This window comes from Salvelinus sp. IW2-2015, linkage group LG20, assembly GCF_002910315.2.
Source record: "Salvelinus sp. IW2-2015 linkage group LG20, ASM291031v2, whole genome shotgun sequence".
Lineage (NCBI taxonomy): Eukaryota > Metazoa > Chordata > Actinopteri > Salmoniformes > Salmonidae > Salvelinus > Salvelinus sp. IW2-2015.
In genome coordinates, this window is record NC_036860.1 from 29,729,499 (window position 1) to 29,756,534 (window position 27,036).

General features: G+C 40.1%; 1 protein-coding gene across 1 annotated transcript; it reads right to left on the reverse strand.

Annotated features, from left to right (window-relative positions):
* Positions 1-13,127: 13,127 nt before the first annotated feature.
* On the reverse strand, positions 13,128-26,777 carry LOC111981824 (neutrophil cytosolic factor 1). Its single transcript, XM_024013280.2, has 11 exons — positions 26,659-26,777; positions 26,283-26,363; positions 25,903-25,978; positions 23,307-23,472; positions 21,612-21,670; positions 21,073-21,195; positions 20,055-20,162; positions 18,107-18,224; positions 17,821-17,928; positions 15,987-16,162; positions 13,128-13,819 (listed from the first exon to the last, which is right to left on the reverse strand). Exons 1-11 carry the CDS (start codon positions 26,728-26,730, stop codon positions 13,671-13,673), a joined length of 1,236 nt encoding a protein of 411 aa, XP_023869048.1. The 5' UTR covers positions 26,731-26,777; the 3' UTR covers positions 13,128-13,670.
* Positions 26,778-27,036: the final 259 nt, after the last annotated feature.

Genomic DNA, 27,036 nt, shown 5'->3' on the forward strand with positions numbered 1-27,036 from the left:
AACAGCGCAAACTGCCTCTAACCAGAATAGAAAGATGAGTGAGAGGGCCCGGTGCACAACTGAGCAAGAGGGCAAGTACATTAGAGATTCTAGTTTGATAAACAGATGCCTCAGAAGTCCTCAACTGGCAGCTTCATTAAATAGTACCCACAAAACACCAGTCTCCACTGTTGACGTTAAGAGGCGACTATGGGATGCTGGCCTTCTAGGCAGAGTTCCTCTGTCCAGTGTCTGTGTTCTTTTGCTCAGCTTAATCTTTTCTTTTTATTGGCCAGTCTGAGATATGGCTTTTCTTTGCAACTCTNGCAGAGTTCCTCTGTCCAGTGTCTGTGTTCTTTTGCTCAGCTTAATCTTTTCTTTTTATTGGCCAGTCTGAGATATGGCTTTTCTTTGCAACTCTGCCTAGAAGGCCAGCATCCCGGAGTCGCCYCTTCACTGYTGACGTTGAGACAGGTTAAATGATCTGATACATCGGACACATAATTATCAATCATAATGCATGACTAGTGGAGGTACATTGTTAACACTCAATTATTTTCTTAAAGGGAATCTACAGTAAAGATGTTATGGGTAGGAAGTTGTGCTTCCTACCCATAAGTAAGTAGTCTGAAATGCCTTCAGAGACAGATTATGACATTTTTGGGCTTCAACAAACATAGGACAGGAATATATTGGGCATGTTGGTTAATGGATGATTATTGTTGGAATTGTTATAATGTACTATGTAATACTTGCCTAGTCCAGTGGTTCTCAACCTTTTTTGGTCATTGTAGTCCCAAGCACATCTTGCTCTGCCCAAAGTGCCCCCAAAGTACCCTCTCATATGCATTTTGCATGTAGACATATGCAATTAGTCTTTCTAAATACCCACTTTGGATATTGRTTCCTGGTTGGAACGACTGGCCTTGTCTATCTACATAAGCCATATTAGGTCATGGCTTCCTCTATCTGTTCCTTTCATCTCATTTGATTGGTGTAAAAAAGGGATAGGGTGATTTTCCACTATAACRCTTATACCAGTCATCTCATTTATTAAGGCGAATGATCAAGAGCTCACTTTAGGCTTAAGGACATAGGCTGCATCTAGCTGCTCTTAGCAACTCGGGCATATTTACATACACTAGTGTTGCTTTCAATTGTATTGGGTTGCAACAGTTAAATACTATGCCATTTCAACTTACTGTGCTGGTGGGTAGGACATTTGGTTATTATGACGGGGGGAATTTGATACAAAATATTTTAAGGATCATATTATTAAACAGACTTTCCAAACGTGAGTCTTCCTTTCTGCTTACTTCATGTCAAAATAAAATCCCTGCATGTGCGGCATATGTGGACAGAAAATGAATAACATGTGGGGGAAGTTTATTTCTACATGAGGTAGACAGAGAGAAAGTGGGTCTACAACAGACCCACATTTGGAAAGTCTGTTTAATAATAATTCCCCCGTCATAATGACCAAAGGTCCTGCCTACTGGCACAGTATGGTTAGACATTTAAGGTTAGGGTTAGGCATGAGGTTAGCAGTGAGGTTAAGGTTAGGGGATCGATCCATGTCATTTCAGCAAGCCATGATACCCACCAAATCAGATTGTTCTGAAATCATTTCTGTCGTTAGAAACAAATAAGATTAGCATTCCTGCAACATTATTTTGTTGAAATATAATTTTATCTAAGAAATTAAGTACATTTATTGCACCAAAATTGGTGCAAAATTGGCCATTTTAATTTATATGATTCATATACTGAACAAAAATATAAATGCAACATGTGAAGTGTTGGTCTCATGTTTAAAAGATCCCAGAAACTTTCCGTACGCTCAAAAAGCTTTTCTCTCAAATTTTGTGCACATTTGTTTACATTCCTGTTAGTGAGCATTTCTCCTTTGCCAAGATAATCTATCCACCTGACAGGTGTAGCATATCAAGAAGCTGATAAAACAGCATGATCATTACACAGGTGCACCTTGAGCTGGGAACAATAAAAGGCCACTCTAAAATGTGTAGTTTTGTCACACAACACAATGCAACAGATGTCTCAAGTTTTGAGGGAGCGTGCAATTGGCTTGCTGACTGCAGGAATGTCCACCAGAGCTGTTTACAGATAATTTTATGTTCATTTCTCTAACATAAGCCGCCTCCAACTTTGTTTTTAGACAATTTGGCAGCGTTTCCAACCAGCCCAGTACTTCCACATCCGGCTTCTTCACTTGCGGAAACGTCAGAGACCAGGCACCTGAATCTGTACAGCCTGCAAACTCACCAGACATGTCACCCATTGAACGTGTACAAATGTGTTCCAGTTACCACCAATATCCAGTAACTTCACACAGCCATTGAAGAGGAGTAGGTAAACATTCCACAGGCCACAATCAACAGCCTGATCAACTCTATGAGATGGAGATGTGTCACGCTGCATGAGGCAAATGGTGGTCACACCAGATACTGACTGGTTCTGATCCACGCATATCTGTATTGCCAGTCATGTGAAATCCATAGATTAGGGCCTAATGAATTTATTCCAATTGACAGATTTCTTTAAATTCTTTGAAATTGTTGCATGTTACGTGTATATTTTTGTACAGTATTCAAGACCGTAGACCTTATTCGTGAAATGCTTACTTACAAGCCCTTAACCAACAATGATGTTAAGTAAATAACAGTTCATAAAAATATTTACTAAATTAACTAAAGTWWAAAAAAWAWATAATAAGAACGAGGGTATATACAGGGGGTACCGGCACCGAGTCAATGTGCGGGGGTACARGTTACTTGAGGTAATTKAGGTAATATGTACATGTGGGTAGGGGCAAAGTGACTATGCATAGATAATAGATAATAAACAGCGAGTAGCAGCAGTGTAAAAAAAGGGGGGGTCAATACAAATAGTCCGGGTAGCCATTTGATTAGCTGTTCAGCAGTCTTATGGCTTTGAGGTAGAAGCTGTTAAGAAGCCTTTTGGATCTAGACTTGGCGCTCTGGTACCGCTTGCCGTGCAGATGCAGAGAGAACAGTCTATGACTAGGGTGGCTGGAGTCTTTGGCAATTTTTAGCACCTTCCTCTGGCACCACCTGGTATAGAGGTCCTGAATGKCAGGAAGCTTGGCCCCAGTGATGTACTGGGCCATAAGCACTACCCTCTGTAGCACCTTGCGGTCAGAGGCCGAGCAGTTGCCATACCAGGCAGTGATGCAGCCAGTCTCGATTGTGCAGCTGTAGAACTTTTTGAGGATCTGAGAACCCATGCCAAATATTTTCATGTTCTGCACTTCAAATCGAAATAATCTATAAGTAACATCATTGAGTACCACAATACCTTTTTATACTTTAGGATGATTTGGACAAGAAGCATGAAAATGCTAATATACAGTGCCTTCAGAAAGTATTCACACCCCTTGACTTATTCCACATTTCGTCGTGTTACAACTAGATTTTAAAATGAATTAAATAGATTTTTTTCTCACCCATCTACACACAATACCCCATAATGACAAAGTGAAAAGTTTCCTAGAAATGTTAGTAAATTAATTGAATATGAAATACAGAAATATCTCGATTGGGCATCAAATGACTTGATTTCTGCTAGTGCTAGTAAACGCTCCTTAACTGTCCCCTCTGTCACATACAGTTGAAGTCTGAAGTTTACATACACCTTAGCCAAATACATTTAAACTACATTAAACATTTAAACATTTAAAATACTTTTTCACAATTCCTGACATTTAATCCTAGTAAAAATGCCCTGTCTTAGGTCAGTTAGGATCACCACTTTATTTTAAGAATGTGAAATGTCAGAATAATAGTAGAGAGAATTATTTATTTCAGCTTTTATTTCTTTCATCACACTCCCAGTGGGTGAGAAGTTTACATACACTCAATTAGTATTTGGTAGCATTGCTTTAAAATTGTTTAACTTAGGGTTAAATGTTCAGATAGCTTCCAAAAGATTCCCACAATAATTTGGGATGAATTTTGGCCCATTCCTCCTGACAGAGCTGGTGTAACTGATCAGGTTGGTAAGGCTCTTGCTCGCATCACGCTTTTTCATTCTGCCCACAAATGTTCTATATGATTGAGGTCAGGGCTTTGTGATGGCCACTCCAATACTTGACTTTGTTGTTCTTAAGCCATTTTTGCACAACGGGAAGGATGCTTGGGGTCATTGTCCATTTGGAAAACCCATTTGAGACAGAATTAACTCCTGACTGATGTCTTGAGATGTTTTTTAATATATGCACATTTTTTCCTTCCTCGTGATGCCATCTATTTTGTGAAGTGCACCAGACCTCCTGCGCAAAGCACCCCACAACATGAGCTGCCACCCCATGTGTGGTTGGATGGTGTTTCTTCCAGCTTGCAAGCCTCCCCTTTTTCCTCCAAACATAACGATGGTCATTAGGTCAAACAGTTCTATTTTCGTTTCATCAGACAGAGGACTTTTCTCCAAAAAGTACGATCTTTGTCCCATGTGCATTGCAACAGTAGTCTGTCTTTTTTATGGCGTTTTGGAGCATGGCTTCTCCTTGCTGATGCCTTTTCAGATTAATGTCGATATAGGACTCATTTTTACTGTGGATAGATCTTTTGTACCTGTTTCCTCCAGCACTTCACCAAGGTTTCTTGCTTTGTTCTGGGATTGATTTGCACTTTTTCGCACCAAAGTACGTTCATCTCTAGGAGACAGAACGTGTCCTTTCTCTGAGGCGTTATGATGACGCGTGGTCCCATGGTGTTTAAACGTGCGTATTTGTTGAATGTGGTTCCTTCAGGCGTTTGGAAATTGCTCCCAAGGGATCCAGAATTGTGGGGTCTACAATTTTTTTTCTGAGGTCTTGGCTGATTTATTTGGATTTTCCCATGATGTCAAGCAAAGAGGCATTGAGTTTGAGGGGGCCTTGAAATACATCACAGTACACCTCCAATTGACTCAATGATGTCAATTAGCCTATCAGAAGCTTCTAAAGCATGACATATTTTCTGGAATTTTCCAACCATTTAAAAGGCACAGTCAACTTAGTGTATGTAAACTATTGACCCACTGGAATTGTGAAACAGTGAATTATAATTGAAATAATCTGTCTGTAAACAATTGTTTTTAAAAATGACTTGTGTCATGCACAAAGTAGATGTCCTAACTGACTTGCCAAAACTATAGTTTGTTAAGAAATTTGTGGAGTGGTTGAAAAACTAGTTTTAATGACTCCAACCTAAGTGTATGTAAACTTCCGACTTCAACTGTACATACCTGGATTGTACAACATTTGCCCATTATTTTTTCCAAAATTCAGGTTCTGTCAAATTGGTTGTTGATCATTGCTACAGTAGACAACCATTTTCAGGTTTTCAAGTAGTTTTCAGTCAAAACTGCAACTCGGCCACTCAGGAACATTCATTGTCTTCTTGGTAAGCAACTCCAGTGTAGATTTTGCCTTGTGTTTTAGGGTATTGTCATGTAGAAAGGTGAATTAATCTCCCAGTGTCTGGTGGAAAGCAGTCAACCAGGTTTTCCTATAGGAAAATCCTATAAATTAAAACGGACAATTTGGGTGCAATCAATTAGCTTAATTTCTCAGAGATCAAATTATATTTCAACAAAATAATGTTGCAGGAATGCTAATTTTACCATTTTCTAACATAATTATTTTCAGAACAATCTGAGATGGTGAGTGTCGAAATCCTCTTCCTTGTACTTTTTGAGGTGGAACGACTTTAGGGTTAAGGTTAGTTTTAAAATCAGATTTTAAGAAGAGAAATTGTAGAAATAGGTGGTATTTAGGAATAATTATGAATTTGTGGCTGTGGTAACTAGTGACGACCTATGCCATAGTTCTTGAGAAATTTCAGCCGAGAAGAGTGCTCATGCAAAATTGCTTATCATGTGAAATTTATAAAATAGTCACTCAATAAATGGTCTCCCCTACTATGGGTCATATTAGCGGCTATCCCACCTTTTAAAATCCATCACATTAGCTTTGTAAATCACAGGTTAAAACCTTTCTGGGATAGGCGTCCCAGCAGCGGGACACCTGTCGACAACTTCCGGTAAAATTGGAGGCCGCGCAATTCAAATAAATAAATAATCATACAAATTTGTGATATTAGCTTWTTAGGGCTATTTGGAAATTCGGATGAATGACGTTCCCAAAGTAAACTGCCTGTAACTCAGGCCCAGAAGCTAGGATATGCATATAATTGGTAGTATTGGATAGAAAACACTCTGGAGTTTCTAAAACTGTTAAAATAATGTCTGTGAGTAACAGAACGTATATGGATGGTGAAAACCCGAGGAGAATTCATCCGGATTCTTTTTTTTGAGGACAGCCCATTAAATGCTTGTTTATGGGAGATTCAAAGGAATACCTCCCAGATTGCAGTTCCTATGGCTTCCACTAGATGTCAACAGTCTTTAGAAAGGGTTTCAGACTTGTTTTTTGAAAAATGACTTAGTAATTGTAGTTTTTCAAGGTGGCTCTCATTTTAGACTGTAGTCTTGTGGCGCGCGTGGATGAGGGCGCGCGTCGTTATTTATCTCCGGTATTGAACATACTACATTCCGTCTTAAATTTGATCATTTATTTACATATTAGGGTACCTGAGGATTGATTAAAAAMGTTGTTTGACTTGTTTGGAGAAAGTTTATTGGTAACTTTTGGGATTCCTTTGTATGTACRTTGAACGAACAGGTGGAACAGGTGGATTACTGAATCAAACGCGCCAACTAAACTGACTTTTTTGGGATATAAAGAAGGACTTTATCGAACAAAACRACCATTTGTTGTGTAGTTGGGACCCTTGGGATTGCAAACAGAGAAAGATCTTCAAAGGTAAGTGATTTATTTTATCGCTATTTCTGACTTGTGACGCCTCTGCTGGTTTGGAAAATGTTTTTAATGCTTTTGTGTGTGAGGCTCTGTCCTCAGATAATCGCATGGTATGTTTTTGCCGTAAAGCCTTTTTGAAATCTGACAACGCGGTTGGATTAACAAGAAGTTAAGCTTTTAAACAATGTAAGACACTTGTATGTTCATGAATGTTTAATATTACGATATTTGTATTTTKAATTTTGTGCTCTGCAACGCTAGCGCCCCACCTATCCCAAATTAAACATCTAGGTACATACAAGTGTCTTATATCGGTTAAAAGCTTAAATTCTTGTTAATCTAACTGCATTGTCTGATTTACAATAGGCTTTACAGCAAAAGCATGTCATGTGATTGTTTGAGGAAGGCGCCCCACATCAAAATATTTTTCAACCAGCACAGTAAAATCTCAATAGCGATTAAATATTGACTTACTTTTTGAAAATCTTCCTCTGATTTGCAATACCAAGGGTCCCAGCTACAACATGCATGGTCGTTTTGTGAGATAAAATCCTTCTTTATATCACAAAAAGTCTGTTTAGTTGGCGCCATCGATTTGAGTAATCCACTCGTTCAAAATATAGAGAAAGGATTTCAAAAAGCTACCGTTAAACTTTGTTAAAACAAGTCAAAATACGTTTCTACTTAATCCTGAGGTACCCTAAAATGTAATTAAACTATAATATTTCATACGGAAAGAAGTATGTTCAATAGAAAAGTAAAATTAGCAAGTGCGCGTCCTCTTCGTCGCGCACGTAAAAACTGATCTCCAACTCTGACTCCCAGTACCAAAACTCTACATTTTTCCTTGTTAGGGAAGAAACAAGCCTGAAACCTTGAACAAAGACTGTTGACATCTAGTGGAAGCCATAGGAATTGCAATCTGGGAGCTGGAATTGCATAGGACCCATAGCTTTCCATTAAAAGAGCATGGGCTCCCTCTCAAAAATAAATCTGGTTGGTTTTTCTTTGGATTTTCTCATACCATACCAATTGTGTTATACATTATTATTTTAACATTTCTACAAACTTCAAAAGTGTTTTCTATCCAATGGTACCAATTATATGCATATCCTAGCTTCTGGGACTGAGTAACAGGCAGTTTACTTTGTGCACGTCMGTCAGACAGGAAGTTGAGGAAAATAGACCCTAGCCTGAATTAAAAAACAATGTGATTGCTTATCTTTGACCTTGAAGGGAAAGGATGTCAGAAGTTCTTCTAGTTTAAGTTACAACACAATAAAACGCAATAAAAATTGTAATTAACGCCACCAACTTGAACAGGGTGTAATAACAGCCGAGGTTGATGCTTTTTGCCTACTGTAAACATTGCACTCAGAAATTACTATATGAAAAGTTGATTTGAACCTTCTGAACAATTAGTGGGTCAGTCGGTGCCCCACTGTCTGATTAATTTCTTGTGATTTCTGATGATAGTTCTCGATTATATCGACTGATAGGTTCTGTATGGGGTATTTGACCAAAATATCACACGAGACAAAGATTTTCAGCAGCTCCTTTAAGGGCGGGAGGTTACTGTGGCATCACGGGCACTCAAGCTGCTCGAGTTGTCCTTGACAATGTGCCTGTGAGAGAATCTGACTGGTAGCCGTGAGCCAATTTTTTTGCTGGCAGTTGAAGCAAATTCAAACATTGAGAAACAACCTAGCTTGTGGAAAAAAACAATGTAAATTGCCAAGAAACACAAGGACAAACTATCACTTTAGTAGACTTGAGTAAAATAGACCAACTTTTATGCCTGTGTAAGTGCTTCTAAAAATGAATCTTCAATCACAGTGTGCTTAGTTTCCCAGGCAGGCAGTGTTACTGTGTGTCATACCAGGTGGGAAATACAGTACCACTCAAAAGTTTGGACACACCTACTTATTTAAGGGATTTTCTTTATTTTTACTATGTTCTACATTGTAGAATAATAGTGAAGACATCAAAACTGTGAAATAACACATGGAATCATGAGCAACCAAAAAAGTGTTAAACAAATCAAAATATATTTTAGATTTGAGATTCTTCAAAGTTGCCACCCTTTGCCTTGATGATAGYTTTGCACACTCTTGGCATTCTCTCAACCAGCTTGACCTGGAATGCTTTTCCAACAGCCTTGAAAGAGTTCCCACATATGCTGAGCACTTGCTGGCTGCTTTTCCTTCACTTTGCGGTCCAACTCATCCCAAACCATCTCAATTGGGTTGAGGTCAGGTGATTGTGGAGGCCAGGTGATCTGATGCAGCACTCCATCACTCTCCTTCTTGGTCAAATACCTCTTACACAGCCTGGAGGTGTCTTGGGTAATTTTTCTGTTCAAAACCAAATGAAATCTCATATTTGGACTCATCAGACCAAAGGACAGATTTCCACCGGTCTAATGTCCTTTGTCCGTGTTTATTGGCCCAAGCAAGTCTCTTATTATTGGTGTCCTTTACTAGTGGTTTCTTTGCAGCAATTTGACCATGAAGGCCTGATTCATGCAGTCTCSTCTGAACAGTTGATGTTGAGATGTGTCTGTTACTTGAACTCTCTGGWAGCATTTATTTGGGCTGCAATTTCTGGTAACTGGCTGGTAACTCTAATGAACTTATCCTCTGCAGCAGAGGTAACTCTGGGTCTTCCTTTCCTGTGGCTGTCCTCATGAGAGCCAGTTTCGTCATAGCGCTTGATGTTTTTGCGACTGCACTTGAAGAATCTTTCGAAGTTCTTGAACTTTTCCGTATTGATCGACCTTCATGTCTTAAAGTAAAGATGGACTGTCGTTTCTTTTTTCTTATTTGAGCTGTTCGTGCCATAATATGGACTTGGTCTTTTACCTAATAGGGCTATCTTCTGTATACAAACCCTACCATGTCACAACACAACTGATTGGCTCAAACTCATCAAGAAGGAAAGATATTCCACAAATTAACTTTTAACGAGGCACACCTGTTAATTGAAATGCATTCCAGGTGACTACCTCATGAAGCTGGTTGAGGGAATGCCAAGAGTTTGCAAAGCTGTTATCAAGGCAAAGGGTGGATACTTTGAAGAATCTCAAATATAAAATATATTTGGATTTGTTTAACACTTTTTTGGTTACTACATGATTCCATATGTGTTATTTCATAGTTTTRATATCTTCACGATTATTCTACAATGTAGAATAATAAAAAAAACTTGAATTAGTAGGTGTGTCCAAACTTTTGAGTGGTACTGTATTTTATAGGAATTGTAATCCTTTGTGTGATTAGCTACCAGCTATGAAACAAAACGACAGAAACACTTTGAAAACAGTTACTACAAMATTTATTTTTTTGCTATAAATGTGCTCATACTTAACTTCTCAATCTATTTTTATTAGAAAATGTGAATGAAATGCTTGCACTGTGGAGCCCTGACCATCCGCCAACGTGGCTGGTGAAATAGTCATCTTACACACCAATGCCAAAATCATAAAGGCAGTCAATTTCTACGGGACCGTTTTAGTCACGGTAATTAGGCTGCTGCTGCTGATGGTCATTAGTAGTCTACCTGCCTGGTACTCAGCACTCTATTGTCCCTCTAGTCACTCTGACATCAATGCAAATGTGTTCGAAAATCTAATCAAACACTTCATGAGAGCCCACGAGCTCGTGTTGGACACATTTCTATAGGCTATGCAATTGTGTGAGGAAACAAAAGAGTAATGGCTGGCTTCTATTAAAAAGAGGAGGATCCCATCAGCTTTCTATAGGCTAGCAGTACTATATTTATTTCTTAACTTTCCTAATATTAAGCACATTGCTCCTACCTGGCTAGCAAGAAAGTGAAACATGGGAAAAGAGTCCTCCATTCGCTTTTTAAGTGCATAGTATTGGTATGTATTTTTTCTCCCTACACGTTTYGAGACAGGTGCATGATAATGGTCCATTATAAATATAATGTCACACATTATTTAGAATATGTTAAGACAAGATTAAATTAAGAACAGTCTGATGGGTGACAAGATTAACCTATCACTTTGAATTATATATCAAATGATATATTATCACTTGGGAATGATGCCAGCGTAAGGCAATAAACAATGCATAGCTTTTTTTGCAACTTTTTCAAATCATAGGCCTCACATTTTCAAATAAAAATAGAGTATGACGGGGCGGCAGGTAGCCTAGTGGTTAGAGCATTGGACTAGTAACCGAAAGGTTGCAAGATCGAATCCCTGAGCTGACATCTGTCGTTCTGCCCCTGAACAAGGCAGTTAACCCACAGTTAACCCACTAGGCCGTCATTGAAAATTAGAATTTGTTCTTTAACTGACTTGCCTAGTTAAATAAAGGTATAAAGGTGTATCACAACTAAAGTGGCCAAATAACTTCTTAAAATGAAGCACATTAATCCGCTTTACATTGGGTATAGAGCTTAACTTGCATACATACGCAGCATGAGAGTTTCAAGTATGGRGAAGATAATTTAGCATAAAAATGCACCTTTATTATAAAAGCATTACATGCATAATCACATTTGTGGTCACTTTTGATAATGGTGTTTTCTCGCTAATGGAACATTTGCGCTTACAGCCTACTGCCGTGTGGACWTTGCTGCGCTTATAATGTGAAGAAATAGCCTAATAGCTTATCAACATTTTAAGCTAAACGTTCTGATCTGTTGCATCAGCCTCATTGCATAAAAATGTTTTTTTTTTATGCTAGTGGTTTCATTAATTTGGGATCTATCTCATCCCACAACTGTCTCAGACTATGTTTGGAATATTTCTTTCTCGCACAGAATAGGTCAACTTTTGTACTATGGGGGATAGTAGATTGACATAGGCTAATGCTTTTGCTGTTGATGGTGTTGGAGTCATGCGTGGCCACCAGTCGTGGATGAACAGGGAGTACAGGAGGGGACTAAGCACACACCCGAGGGGCCCCCGAGGTTCAGCGTGGCGGAGGTCTTGTACCAACCTTCATCACCTGTGCCGGCCCGTCAGGATGTCAAGGATCCAGTAACAGAGGGAGGTGTTCAGAGATGAGCTTGGAGGGACTATGGTGTTGAACGCTGAGCYGTAGTCTATGAACAGCATTCTCGCAGTTATTTCTCCTCTTGTCCAGGTGGGAGCAGGCAGTGTGAARTGCAATTGAGATTGCATCATCTGTGGATCTGTTGGGGCGGTATGAGAATTGGGGTGGGTCCAGGGTGTCTGGGATGATGTTGGAGTTCTTGGGAACAGGGACAATGGTGGTCAGCTTGAAACATGTTAGGAGGAGATTGAAAATGTCTGTGAAGACACTTGCCAGCTGGTCTACGCATGCTTTGTGAAGGCACCGTGGTATTCCGTCTGCGAGTGTTGGCCTGTTTAAATTTTCTCACATAGTCCATGGAGAGTGAGATCACACAGTCATCCGGAACAGGGGCTTTCACGTAAGACTCAGTGTTGTTTTCCTCGAAGTGAGCAGAMAATGCATTTAGCTCGTTTGGGAGTTCTGCATCACTGGGCATCTCACTGCTGGGTTTCCCTTTGTAATCTGTTATCGTCTGCAAGCCCTGCTACATACGACGAGCGTCGGAGCCGGTGTAATAGGATTCCACCTTTCTCCGATATTTTCCTTTTGCATGTTTGATGTCTCATCGGGGGTCATAGTGGGCTTTCTTGTATGCTTCCATGTCTGCGTCCTGTTCTTTGTAAGCGGTAGCTCAAGCCTTTATCTCAGTGCGGATAGTGCCTGTAATCCATGGTTTTTGGTTTGGATGCATTCATATAGTCACCGAGGGGACATGGTAGCTAACGATGAAATAGCAGACTGCACAAAATCATTTCGGAATATATTATTTATTTTGTAGGTTACAAATAGCTTATTTCAACAAACAAATAAAGAAGCTTATATTCCAAAAACTGCATATGGCGTCGCAAACACATTTACTAACCACACACTTTATAAAAAAGTAACAGAGAAAATGGACACTTAAAAATTTGAAATACACCTGTGTCATTTTAGGGTAACTTATTGTATACTGAACAAAAATACAAACACAACATGTAAAGTGCTGGTCACATGTTTCATGACCTGAAATAAAAGATCCCTGAAATTTTGATGGGACAATAAAAAGCCACTCTAAAATGTGCTGAGCGAGCGTGCAATTGGCATGCTGACTGCAGGAATGTCCACCAGAGCTGTTTCCAGATAATTGAATGTTCATTTCTCTACCATATGCTGCCTTCAGCGTCATTTTGGAAAATTTGTCAGTATGTCCAACCGGCCTCAACCACAGACYACTTGTAACCATGCCAGCCCAGGACCTCCACATCTTCACCTGCGGGATTGTCTGAGACAAGTCACCCGAACAGCTGATGAAACTGAAGTGTATTTCTGTCTATAATAAAGCCTTTTTGTGAGGAAAACTCATTCTGWTTGGCTGGGCCAGGCTCCCTAGATTAGGGCCTGATGAATGTATTTAAATTAACTGATTTCCTTCTATGAACTGTAACTGAAATGAACTATGAACTGTCATTGAAATTGTTGCATTTATATTTTTGTTCAGTATACATAAAGAAAACAGATATGAAAATAAAAGGTGACATTCTGTACTGTCGCGTCATATTTCTATAGCCAAATTAAATGTTTTTGCTTTAATGTCCAAATAAATATGTAGAGGAGTGTACATTTACATTTCACTATTGTTTTACTTTCTCCAAGCAGTTAGTTAGTCCTAAGTGGTTACATTTAGAACAAAATGCAAAGTGCCCTCTATGGTACACATGGTTGGCTTTATCTGCTGATCAGTTTGTATTGCACACATTAACCCATCTTTCCTTGCATTGCATTACTGACACAAAGTTTAAAGCTCAGTTCGACTTGCGGACGCTGACTTTTTTGCAGGTGTTCTCCGTGCAGCGCTCCATGATGAGTTCAGGACTGGGCCGAGGGGGGATGAGGGGAGCCCCTTTCTTCAGCTCGCCCCCTGGACTAGAGCCTGCTGGCTTTGGGAGGTTGTCTGAAAGTCAATCGGTAGAAAACTATGAAGGCCTTATTTTAGAAACGGTCATTGTAATTGGTAAAAGGTAAAAAAAGAAAAAAAAGAGAACTATAACAGTTGGACAATGGATGAAGATACTCCAAACGTTTGAATTCCCATCAGATATTGATTGAATTATAGCACAYACAACATTGTACTGGCAGAGACAAATAATTAAAGGGGTCTGAACTGGCTGATTTCGCCTCGGTTTTCCGCCCCTCCTCGTTAAGAAATGCAGCTGAAAAGACAAGATTTGCATCTTGGAGGTGTGCTTTGATGTGGGTGTGTTTCTTGTGGGTTTTTTCTCACATGGGAAGCATTCGTACATTCACTCTGGCAAAACTTCAACACAGTTAGTCACTCACCCGTCTATAACGTGAAAACAGTCTGCTAGGGAGAGTAAAGAGGTCAGAGTGATGTTCTCTCATTTGTGTCAAGAGGTAGCTAGCAAGCTAGCCAACTGTAGCCAATTAGTTGTAGCCTGTGTGCGACTGYGGCAAACTTTGTTTGATGTTGGATATCTCTATTGGGCTAACTTCATAACGGTCAGTGTGCGTTCCGAGCAGGTTCAGAGAGAGAACTTATGAATGATCACCCAAATTACACGGAGAGACGCCCGTCAACAGCATGACATTTGTGTTTGAGAGTAGGGAGTGTMAATTCACATACGCTGTGTAGCGCATGCCAACTTTATTGCCATGAAAATCCATAATAAACAGTTGTATTTATGTTCGCTATTTAGCCCCTGGGAATGACTGTTGTGTGTTCCTTTTGACTCACCTTAGAGGTCCTATGGGAGACACCGTACCTGCCTGGGCTAAACAAAACGCGAAGAGAGTTGTAGCTAATAAACCCAAACAGACGGAAGTTGCTTTTATTTCAGCGCATTTCATTTGTTAACTGCTCATAAAACACTCGCCAAAATAATTATTTAATCTCTTTTTGGTAATGTAAGTGTCGAGATGCTGCGTTAAATCCCGACCAGGAGTTAGCGTTCTTATAGGGTAATGTGGGTCTACTGGGGGTAGGGATGAAAAAGTCTGCGATTTACATCCATTCAAATTATTCCAAGTTTGCCTTKTTCAATCTCGTTAATTCTCTTAAACTAAATACCGTGACTGTAGSTGGGAATKTTGTTTGAAATGTCCGATATATCATAATTTGGCTGATATCATTAACCTACTGCATGCCAAATTTTAAAAAAAAATGCTGTGTGCAGGGTATGCTACTACCATGCTAACACTCATTAAGACAGACTGGCAGGATAGCTAGCCATCGCAAGAGTTGACTGGTGACGATGATATGAATATTCATCACAACATTTCGACGGCATCAATAAAATAAAATAAATTGTTAATTATTAACACGATTGTGTCGTTGTTGCTTGAATTCAGGTGAAGTTGAACTGTTAGATTGKTGCGTACCCCAGTCCCGGATGAGTAGTGTCCCCTTATAGATGTAACAGAAAACCAATGTATTCCATTAAGCCCATTTSAGTCATTACCGGAGTCTTTGAAAGGTCATTACAAACATCTTCGCGGTTGTAATGTTAACATAAAAAACGAATGGCACAAGTGAGAGTAGGAAAGAGTAACAAGAGTAAAATGAAAGCAATCAATCCAGTGAAATTTAAGTGACAAGTGGAATTTGCACCCCTCAAACACAGGAAACTGTTTTCAGAAAAGGAGAAATCCTCAGGTGATCRGGGCATGCGCATTGCTGCTTTTATGGAGACAATATACAGCTTTGCTGTCTGATTGAAGGCTTTTACTGTGGGAGCAAGCCATAGCCAATACTACTCCACCGGAGACCTGGCTTCAAATAGTATCTGTATTCTTTCAAACTCTTAGCAGTGTTTGCTTGAGCTCAATCAATCTATCAAATTTTATAAAGTCCTTTTTACATCAGCAGTTGTCACTGCTGCTTTACAGCTGAGCTGTAAAGGAGTGCCTGGAGCTGAGCTTGCCTAGAGTGCTACATAAACGGGGTTTGAACTTTTGGGACTATTTCATTGGTTCCATTCTGCATTCCAGGCAAGCTCAATAAAGCTTTGAAAGAAAACAAATACAGCAATATTTGAACCCAGGTCTGCCCCAATATGATTTCATACAGTATAAAAATGGCTGCCTGCATCAAAATGGTGTACCTCCGTTCTTCCTCTCCTGCAGGGGAGACTGTCTGGCATCATTAGAGGTCTTCCTGGGCTGATTGGGCCAGTCGCCTTTCTGCAGCAGGAAGCGGCGACTGTTCCTGCGGTACGTGTTCTGGCTGATGCCCTTGCGCCCTTTACCGTGAATACTCTGGGCATTGCGGATTGTAGACCTGAAAGCCAAGAGGAGATATATGTCAAAAGAGGAAAAGAGAAGTTAAAACAAACCATTAAAAAGTATCAATATTTTATTTAACCATTATTTTGACAGGGAGTCAATTCCAAGACCAAAGTCTCTTTTCCAGATGAGCCCTGTTTAGCACAACAATACATATAAAWATACAATATACACATTAAACTACGCATCCATATAAACTTTGATATACACGTTATTATACACAACAATACATGAAAAGCAAAAAAAAGCATTCTTCAGTAAAAAGATCTGAAATGCCTTAGAGGTACCAATTCCTCCAATGTTAAAGTATATTGGAGATCATTCCACATGTAAGGTGCAAGAAAACTAAAAGCAGATCTACCCAACTCTCCAGAGTTAGCCATCCCTAAGACCGGGTCTGATAGCTCATACGTCCAGCGGGGTAAAGTAAAAATAATTTGAAGTACTAAAGTTTTTTTGGGGGTGGGGGTATCTGTACTTTATTTATATTTTTGACTTTTACTTCCACATTCCTAAAGAAGATATGTACTTTTTTACTTCCATACATTTTCACTGASATCCAAAAGTACTCGTTACATTTCGAACGCTAAGGCAGGACAGCAATATGGTCCAATTCAAGCACCTATCAATATAATGCATCATCCCTACTGCCTCTGATCTGGCGGACTCACTAAACACAAATACTGCGTTTGTAAATGAAGTCTGAGTGTGGGAGTGTGCCCTTGTCTGTCCGTATATATATTTTTTAACAATAAAAAATGGTGATGTCTGGCTTGCTTAATATAAGGAATTTGATGTAGAATGTTGTCATGGATCCCTCCGGAACTGTGTCATTACACACACCTGGTCCCAATTCCCACTGACTGTAATTGTATAAATGTGCTCTTTGTTTCACCATTGGGCTGTCAATTATTGTTCCAAAGTCCGTTGATGCGTGTGAGTACCTGTGCTGTGTGTCTTGGCTTTCGTGTCATTGTGGATCGCATGATTACGGGTCTTGTCCCGTGAGTTAATCATTGTTTGCATGTGTTATTTTTGCTCTTTTGTTTTGGGTTTCTACCCTGTGTTTTGTTACGTGTTTGTTTGGTCTTCGTCCCCGTGCCTTTACATGGCACGCTGTAATTTGGGCTGAATAAAAAACCCTATTACGCATTCCTGTACCTGTCTCCTGATCCTTCATGCCAACATGACAAATATACATTGACTCAAGTATGACAATTGAGTACTTTAATTTTAAACCAGATACATTTAGACTTTTATTCAAGTAGTAATTTACTGGGAGACTTTTACTTGAGTCCTTACATACCTTACTTCAAATTAATAATGCAGTAAGGTATGGCGGAAGTTGATGCAGGRGGGCTTTATAAACAAAAAGAGTGCAATGCATCAATCTATGAGACTTCAAAGAGGGCCAGTCTACTTTCTGATACAGAAGGCAGTGATGTGTACTGAACCTATCGCCYGTAAAAAAGGGTAGTGCACTATGATAACATTCGTCCAATGGCTTCAATACAATAAGAAGCCCATTTGAATTCTTAATTTCTTAACTCAGTAAAGACAAGGTCTTTGTCGGAGTTTCTATGCTTTTATAACTTTGTCTTTATCCATAGAGGATGTCATCCAAAATAAATGTCCAGGGGTTTGTAGGCCTACCGTCTGGGTGGTGGTGTCTGTCTTSTAATCACGTTCTCCTCCATCTCCTTCTTCTCTCCAGTTTTGTGGAGAAACATGGAGGGGAAGTGTCCTGTCTCCTCTCCTTTCCTATTCAAGACGAGACGCACCCAAAAAGCACTTAGAAAGACTGTGTGTGTGTGGCTATATGATACAACAGTAGCAAATATGTAAGCTACTACTGATCCACACAGCTGCCTGCCTGTGGTCCGAACTTATTACAGAGATGAATAGAGAGCAGGGAAGAGTACAGAATCAGCCTACATACCTGACCACCCACCATCCATCCAGCAGCTTGTGAATGACCTCAATAGTTTCCCCAGTCTCCAGAGTTAGCTCATCATCTTGTGCTGCATTGTAGGCTTTGGTGGTGATATAGAGTTCTCCTGTGGGGACAAACACACATGGAATTATGAGCTCAAACTCAAAGCACTTTCGTACCACCWAGAGCAGTGGATCCCAATCCAAAGAAAAACAACCTCCAGCTGCGTACACCCTCTAGCACCAGAGTCAGCGCACTCTCAAATGTTTTTTTGCCATCATTGTAAGCCTGCCACACACACACTATACCATATGTTTAATAAATGTAAGAATGAGTGTGAGTTTGTCACAACCTGGCTCGTGGGAAATGACAAAGAGCTCTTATAGGACCAGGGCACAAATAATAATAAATATGTTTTCTCTTTATTTAACCAYCTTACATATAAAACTTTATTTGTTCATTGAAAATTGTGAATAACTCACCGCAGGTTAATTTAATGAGAAGGGTGTGCTTGAAAGGATGCACATAACTCTGCAATGTTGGGTTGTATTGGAGAGAGTCTCAGTCTTAAATAATTTTCCACACAGTCTGTGCCTGTACTTAATTTTCATGCTAGTGAGGGCCGGGAATCCTCTCTCACATTGGTAAGTGGTTGCAAAGGGCATCAGTGTCTTAACAGCGCGATTTGCCAAGGCAGGATACTCTGAGTGCAGCCCAATTCAAAAATCTGGCAGTGGCTTCTGATTAAATAAGTGGACCCGGAGGCAGGGCATGAAAGGGATAAAGAATCCTGCGTGTGTCATCGATTTCGGGAAAGTACCTGCGTATTTGCGCATCCAACTTACTCAGGTGCTTCGCTATATCACATTTGACATTGTCCGTAAGCTTGAGTTCATTTGCACAGAAAAAATCATACAATGATGGAAAGACCTGTGTGTTGTCCTCGTTAATGCAGACAGAGAAGAGCTCCAACTTCTTAATCATAGCCTCAATTTTGTGCCGCACATTGAATATAGTCGCGGAGAGTCAGGCAAGAAAAATCACCCAGATAGGCTAGTTGTGTGAGAAATTAGTCATGCAAGCGGTCAGASAAGTGAAAATKATGGTCAGTAAAGATAACTTTAAGCTCATCTCTCTATTAAAAAAAMCATGTCAATACTTTGCCCCTTGATAACCAGCGCATTTCTGCATGTTATAAAAGCGTTACATGCCCRTATCATTGCATAGTGCAGAAAATACATTAGAGTTCAGGGGCCTTGCTTTAACAAAGTTAATCATTTTCAYTGTAGTGTCCAAAATGTATTTCAAGCTGTCAGGCATTCCCTTGGCAGCAAGAGCCTCTTGGCAGTGTACCCAAGTGGTGTTGGGAGCAACTGCTTGCACGCGCCGTACCACTCCACTCTGTCTCCCTGTTATGGCTTTTGCGCCATCAGTACAGATACCAACACGAGCAGCAGCTACAGAGAGTAACGGTTAATGTGATTGGATGTTAATTATTTGACTAGGCTACCTGTATTTGACAATGCGTTGTTATTTTGCTGAACACTAGATGGTTTAATTTTATTTTTGGCAGTGAAAGGAGGCTAATCAGGCGAGAAAGAAAAACTCACACAAATATATAGCCCCGTTGGAAAATAAAATTAACTATTTGAAAATGTGAAGATAAAAAAAAAAATGTGAATCACATTTTTATTTGGCGTACCCCTAACGACATTGCTTGGGAATACCTGACCTAGAGGAAAGRCTTCACTAGCTTCTCAAAGTTTGTTTAGAATTAGGTTAATATTATACAGACAGCCAACACAAAACCTAACAAACACATCACCTGTGACCTCACTGAAAATAGTGTCACATAGATATTAGATACAAATATAAATCAAAAAATGTAGATTGGTCRCCACTAGCCTCCCTTGCTCTTATTWTAGTTAGAGCCCTAGYAGGTGGTGARACTTGCCTGCATAGTTGGGATCAGCTTCTTCAGGCTCCTCTGGTCCATCAAGGGGCTCCAGGTAAGAGGCGGGCACCCAGCCCCGCTTGGTATCACACTGGCAGAACCACCAACCTGCCATGGTAGAGGGGTCAAAGGTCAAGTGAGCACTAAGCACAGAAACCATGTTCAGTAGGGCATGCAATGGTAAACATTTCAAAACGAAAATATGTGTTTCTTATTGGGTCGGAGGTACTCTCTCCCTGTGTCAGTCGGTTGTCTTTTGTTTCGTGCCTASTTAACACGACCCAGAAGGAGCAGCAGTTGATTCATCAGGAATACCTGAGGGATAACTAGAGCCTTTTCTCAATAGGATTTGCTCAACTCCTCCGTCCTGTCGCCTCTTTTTGAAAAATGTCAAAGGTAATCGAAGAGAGGCGGCGAGGAGACGGAACTTGGCCGAAAATGCGCTTGTATGAAATTGGACTCCTTCTCCACTCGTGCGTCATCAGGCAAATTACACTTACAGGGGTGGACCCCAAAACAATCGTGTAAAGTAATAAAAACGAATGAAGTTAGTTGTGCAACACATTTTATAGATAAAACGATAAGTAGAATATTGTTTTTAAACGTGTGCATGCTTTTCTCTTCTGACAAATTAAAAACTATTCCGCAAAGGACTTAGGTAGGATGCACATGACTATCCTCAATGAAAGGTGGCTATCGAGGAGGGGAGGACACTAACAAATTGACATCTCCTTGATCACTTATCGGTTTCCGGGTCACGGAGAAGAGAAGGTGGAGGACAGACTTATTCCCAAATGAGAAAAGGCCCATGTTGCATCCAGTTCACATTGTCACATGCACACTTTTGTGCCTATTATTTCATGGTAAATGTCAAATGTTAATGCTTGGTGTTGCCATCTAGTGTACACACTAGTGAATACACCACCCTGATATTAGAGCAACTGTATTTTAAGATGGCTTCTGTTCTGACTGGGACCAATCACTTGGGTCAGTGATGTTGGGTCTTATTGTCACTTACCGTTTGGACTTTTCTCCACAATCTCCACTAAGTCTCCAGTAAGAAGGTTGATCTCATACTTGGAGGTCTTGCTGTAGTCAGAGATCACCCTGTAGCTTTCCAATATGATGGGGCCAGAGATTTCTGAWCAGATGACAAAAATGACAATGACAATCTGCAGTAGCTACATCCATATTTGGACCTATACATTAATGATGTGTAGCCATAGATTCTTGAAGAATATAACTTATAAAGGTATCATAAGCTTAGTTCAACTGACGTACTCCATCAGAACCCAAAATATAAGCTTGTTTTACTCCGGTCCTTGTATCCATAGCTCTGTATGAATTTGAGAGTGGTTACATTTCTCCAGCCCTATACCTCAGCTTTTTACTGAAACAGGGGCTTTGTTATTGCTTCAACTGCTGATTGYCACTTTAAATCACTATGRTAGATCTCTTTATAACAGGACTATAGCCCATATTCCCTCACAAGTTTGGCTGGAAAAGTGTTTCTATTAGTGGGTTTATAAAAGGGTAAAGACTAAGACAGGGTCTTACCAGAAGTGCTGCCTCTGGCGTTGTCCGTGGACATCACAATGGTCTCATTTCTTTTGAATCTACAGGGGAAACATGGAGAACTCACTCATTATTCTACACTGAGTGGACAAAACATCTTTCCATGACGTAGACTGACCAGGTGAATCCAGGTGGAAGCTATGATCCCCTAGTAGTTGCCAGGCACACTGGTYTGAGTGTGTCAAGAACTGCAATGCTGCTTGGTTTTTCACACTCAACAGTTTCTTGTGTGTCTCAAGAATGGTCCACCACCCAAAGGACATCCAGGCAACTTAACACAACTGTGGGAAGCATTAGAGTCAACATGGGGCAGCATCCCTGTGGAACACTTTCGACACCTTGTAGAGTCCATGCTCTGACAAATTGAGGCTGTTCTGATGGCAAAAGGGGATGCAACTCAATATTAGGAAGGTGTTTCTAATGTTTTGCAAACTCAGGGTATATCAATCCAGAAGCAAAGGTAACACAAAGGCTGAGTTTCATTCCCTCGTTCATTTTCATTCAAGGATCTGATACAACTGGGTAGGCGTAAGCAATAACGCCACCTAGTTATCACCATATTGCTTTTCCCCCATCCAGTCCTATCAGATCTGGGAAGGGGAGTGAACTGGAGGAGAGTGAACATCTTCCTATCCTTGTAGTGTGGTCCGACATTCTATGTACTCCCGTGCCACATGAAGATTGTAACATGTCGTGTCATGTTACCAAAAGGTGCACATTGGTCTAAAATAAGACTAMACCCAGCGCACGCACCCGTGTAGATCTAAGCAGGTTAAATGTGTGGAAACCTTAAAGTCGATTGACGCGCTGGCACGTCACACGGTGATGTAATTTTAAATAGCTCCCTGTATGTTTATGCTAGAGACTTACGCCATACCCACACCGGCTGCGCGCGTGCGCTATCGTGCGCAAATAGATTTTTTCCCCCCACACCAAATGCGATCACGACACGTAGGTTAAAATATCAAAACAAACTCTGAACCAATGATATTAATTTGGGGACAGGTCGAAAAGATTTAACATTTATGGTAATTTAGCTAGCTAGCTTGCTGTTGCTAGCCAATTTGTCCTGGGATATAAACGTTGAGTTGTTATTTTACCTGAAATGCACAAGGTCCTCTACTCCGACAATTAATCCACACATAAAACGGTCAACCGAATCGTTTCTAGTCATCTCCCCTCCTTCCAGGCTTTTTCTTCTTTGGACTTTATAAGAGGATTGGCATAACTTTCATAGTATTACCATGACAACAACTTTCCTCAGTTCGTCTTTCAATCACCCATGTGGGTGTAACCAATGAGATGGCACRTGGGTATTTGCTTCTATAAACCAATGAGGAGATGGGAGAGGCAGGACCTGCAGCGCGTTCTGCGCCACAAATAGAAGCAACTTCTATTTTAGCGCCTGGCAACGCAGACGCGCCTTGGCRCGAGCGAGCAGTGTGGGTGCAATGATTGAATAACAGGTACWGTATGTGTAAATTCATTTTGCAACKCGAGCGGTGTGGTCATACATGGCTGGAGGGAGTTTACACCATGTTCCTCACACCAGTCCATTCCTTTTAAATCCATGTAGGGGAGTCTACGAGTGCACACTTCAGGAGAAGGGTAAAGAGTCATAATGTAGCCACAGTGTTTACAGATTAGTAGTGAGACATTGCTTGTTGTTGTACTTACGGCTGTTGAGCAGGTGGGTTCTCGTCCTCCGGTCGGACCTTGAAGAAGTTGCATACCAGCTGGCAGCGTGATATCTTGGGGGGCAGGTTGATGAGAGAGTGACAGTATTCAGCCAGAGTGCTCTGCCTGGTCTCGGTGCTCTTTTGGCTGTCCAACCATTTTGGCGCTGAGGATAGGAGGGACAGAAGGAAAATAAAAAAAATTGCAGGTCAATTAAAATGGAATATTCAAAATAGCACACTACAGTGTTGGATGTAGATGTCATATGTTTATCTCTGAAAAGGTGGACCTTTGCGTTGGACAAGGAAATAAACGCATATTGCAGTTTCCTCTTAATGTATGTATCACACTGTCATTAAAGCTACTTGTAAAAAATATATATTTTACCTTTATTTAACTAGGCAAGTCAGTTAAGAACAAATTCGTATTTTCAATGACAGCCTAGGAACAGTGGGTTAACTGCCTTGTTCAGGGGCAGAATGACACATTATTATTKATTTTTTTGCCTGTCCACGACCATTCTCTTCCCTACCCCTTTTGGATTATTAATAAATATCAAAGACACAAACCATCTGCCTCTTGTGTCTGCATCTGGGTCTYGTCTTGCGCCCTTATACACCTTCCAAATTAGYCAAATCCAGTCAATACATCATATTGGTTAGAGTAAAATCTTCATAGGTATTCTTATTTTCTGGGGAAGATTCTGGTATTACATAGTACTTTGAGGTTTGTTCACAACTTCTGCTTCCCCATGTTGTATCAACACAAGCTTAAAACCACTTGAGCCCTGTTGAGGGTCCTTGTTGTGTAAGTTCAGTGGTTCCCAAACTTTTTACAGTCCCGTACCCCTACAAACATTCAACCTCCAGCTGTGTACCCCCTCTATCATCATGGTCAGCGCACTCTCAAATGTTGTTTTTTTGCCATCATTATAAGCCTGCCACACACACACACACACACTATACGATACATTTATTAAACATAAGAATGAGTGTGAGTTTTTGTCACAACCCGGCTCGTGGGAAGTGACAAAAAGCTCTTATAGGACCAGGGCACAAATAATAATATAATAATAATAAATCATTTTGCTCTTTATTTAACCATCTTACATATAAAATCTTATTTGTTCATCGAAAATTGTGAATRACTCACCACAGGTTAATGAGAAGGGTACGCTTGAAAGGATGCACATAACTGCAATGTTGGGTTGTATTGGAAAGAGTCTCAGTCTTAAATAATTTTCAACACACAGTCTGTGCCTGTATTTAATTTTCATGCTAGTGAGAGCCGGGAATCCACTCTCACATAGGTACGTGGTTGCAAAGGGGCAAAGGGCATCAGTGTCTTAACAGCCGATTTGCCAAGGCAGGATACTCTGAGCGCAGCCCAATCCAGAAATCTGGCAGTGGCTTCTGATTAAATTACATTTTCACAGAAMCACTTGTTGCAATTTYGATGAGCCTCTTTTGTTCAGATATTGGTAAGTGGACTGGAGGCAGGGCATGAAAGGGATAAAGAATCCAGTTGTTTGTGTCATCGATTTCGGSAAAGTACCTGCGTATTTGCGCATCCAACTCACTAAGGTTCTTCGCTATATCACATTTGACATTGTCCATAAGCTTGAGTTCATTTGCACACAAACAATCATACAATGATGGAAAGACCTGTGTGTTGTCCTTGTTAATGCAGACAGAGTACAGCTCCAACTTCTTAATCATAGCCTCAAAATTATAAAGGGACTGTTTGAAAAAAAAAAAATGTTTTTTAAAAATGTGAATCACATTTTTATTTGGCGTACCCCCGACGGCATTCCCCAGTTTGGGAATAACTGTGTTAGTTAATTTAGCTTTCGTACTAAATAATCACTAGTGGTCACAGCCTTTGGATTAAAAATATGCTTCCTTTAGTGAGAACTGAAAGTGCAAACTGTTTAACAAAAAGCAAAAGTGTAAAATATGTAATACACATACAGAATCCCGACCAATCAGTTTTTAACTGTACAGCACAACAATTGAAGTTATTAATATACTATATAACTATTTCGACTGCATAAGAATAAGATACACTGTAATTTAAAGAATATATCTTTTATAAATAATTGATGCTTAAATTCAATTCTAGAAGAAAAAAAATATATTGAATAAGGTTATTTTCMAAAAAATATTAAAACGAGACAGGATGCTATGGTTTACTGATAAGCATTTATACAAAAAAAGAGAAGTACATTTGTCACATCTGGATAGCAGCAGCAGGTGTTTCCTTATGTAAAGCATTGACTGACAACAAGCACTACCTAGTCTGTTCACCCAAGTGCATACAACACCTACACTTTTTTTGTTTTCAAATGAAGCAAAAAGGCAAAGGATACTAGAATTACAACATCACTGCTATAGTAAATTGTCGAGAGATCAATACTTTCTTTATCCATGATTTTCCATCTAGGTGCTCAATGCCCTTTACATGGTAAGGTGGAAATTCACCTCATCCACCACCAATGTGGTGCACAGCAACCATTTGTGCCAGAACGCCAGAACGCTAACCACACAACAGTTATCATTGTGGATAGGTAAGCCATAGAGCAGATACATGTCCTTACCTGGTAATGCAGGGATGATCCTGTCTTTCTTATCGATGTCACCAGCCTCAATTGGGAACATCTCCTTTAGGGATTTCTATAACCCAGACACATTATCAACTAAMTGCAGATCAGTGGGGGTAGTAGGGAGGCAGTTATTTTTAATGGATTTCTATAGCCCAGGCAGACAGGCACCATATCAACTGACTGCAGATCAGTGGGGCTAATAGTAAGGCAGGCATTTCACAGCCTTTATCTATATTACGAGCTTTCAGTTATTGAGGTAGCAATGAAATCCCTTCGCCTGCTATTTTCATACAGACAAACACTACACATACACAGTTGTCCAACCTTTCTACTTTTTGCCTCCAGGCTATTAAATTATGTGAGCAGAGACTCACATGAAATGTGTAGATCTCCGGATACCCTCTATAGATCAACTTCTCAGACAGGTTGTTCCATTTCACCATCAGCATGTAGACCTTTGAGAAAGTAGTCAAAAAGATAAGTGAAGAACCATCAAATCCTCTACAGCTATTTTGCAGGATTAAAATGGTATGAAAGCAATTGAATGTTAACTAATAAACCTGGTCATTATAGTTTTTTAAGCAATTGTCTTTACTATTAAAGAAGAGACTCGGACTAATACGCACTTTGAATAGAGAATCTCCATTGAGCATGACTAGGCTTAATCTATGTCTGGGAAAACAACCTCATGCATTAACCTTCACTGAACAATTTGGTATTTTGGTCAACAATGATCAAACTCAAACTCACATAGTGCTGACTGGGRAAGAAGCGTTTCTCAAAGCCCAGAAACTCCACATGCCTGACATAGGTTTCCTCCATTGTAAGATGCAGAAGAGTAATGATCAAGTCCACAAATGTGCCGAGTGAAAAGTGAAAAGGGAAGGGCTTTTATAGCAACAGTGTGCACTCAGAAAGCAGCCAGCCCCTGTAGTAGGAGGTCCCCAACAGATACCTTGGGTTCCTCACGTAGCTATCACTGGTCATTTAATGAGAAATGGAAATAACTTTGGTTGCATATAGATCCTTTCAATTGCATCATCCACAAGTTCATTGGGTCAATTCATAATTTCGAAGCTGTTTCCTTAATGAATCATCCATGAGTTCAGAGTTCATTCAAAGGCCATC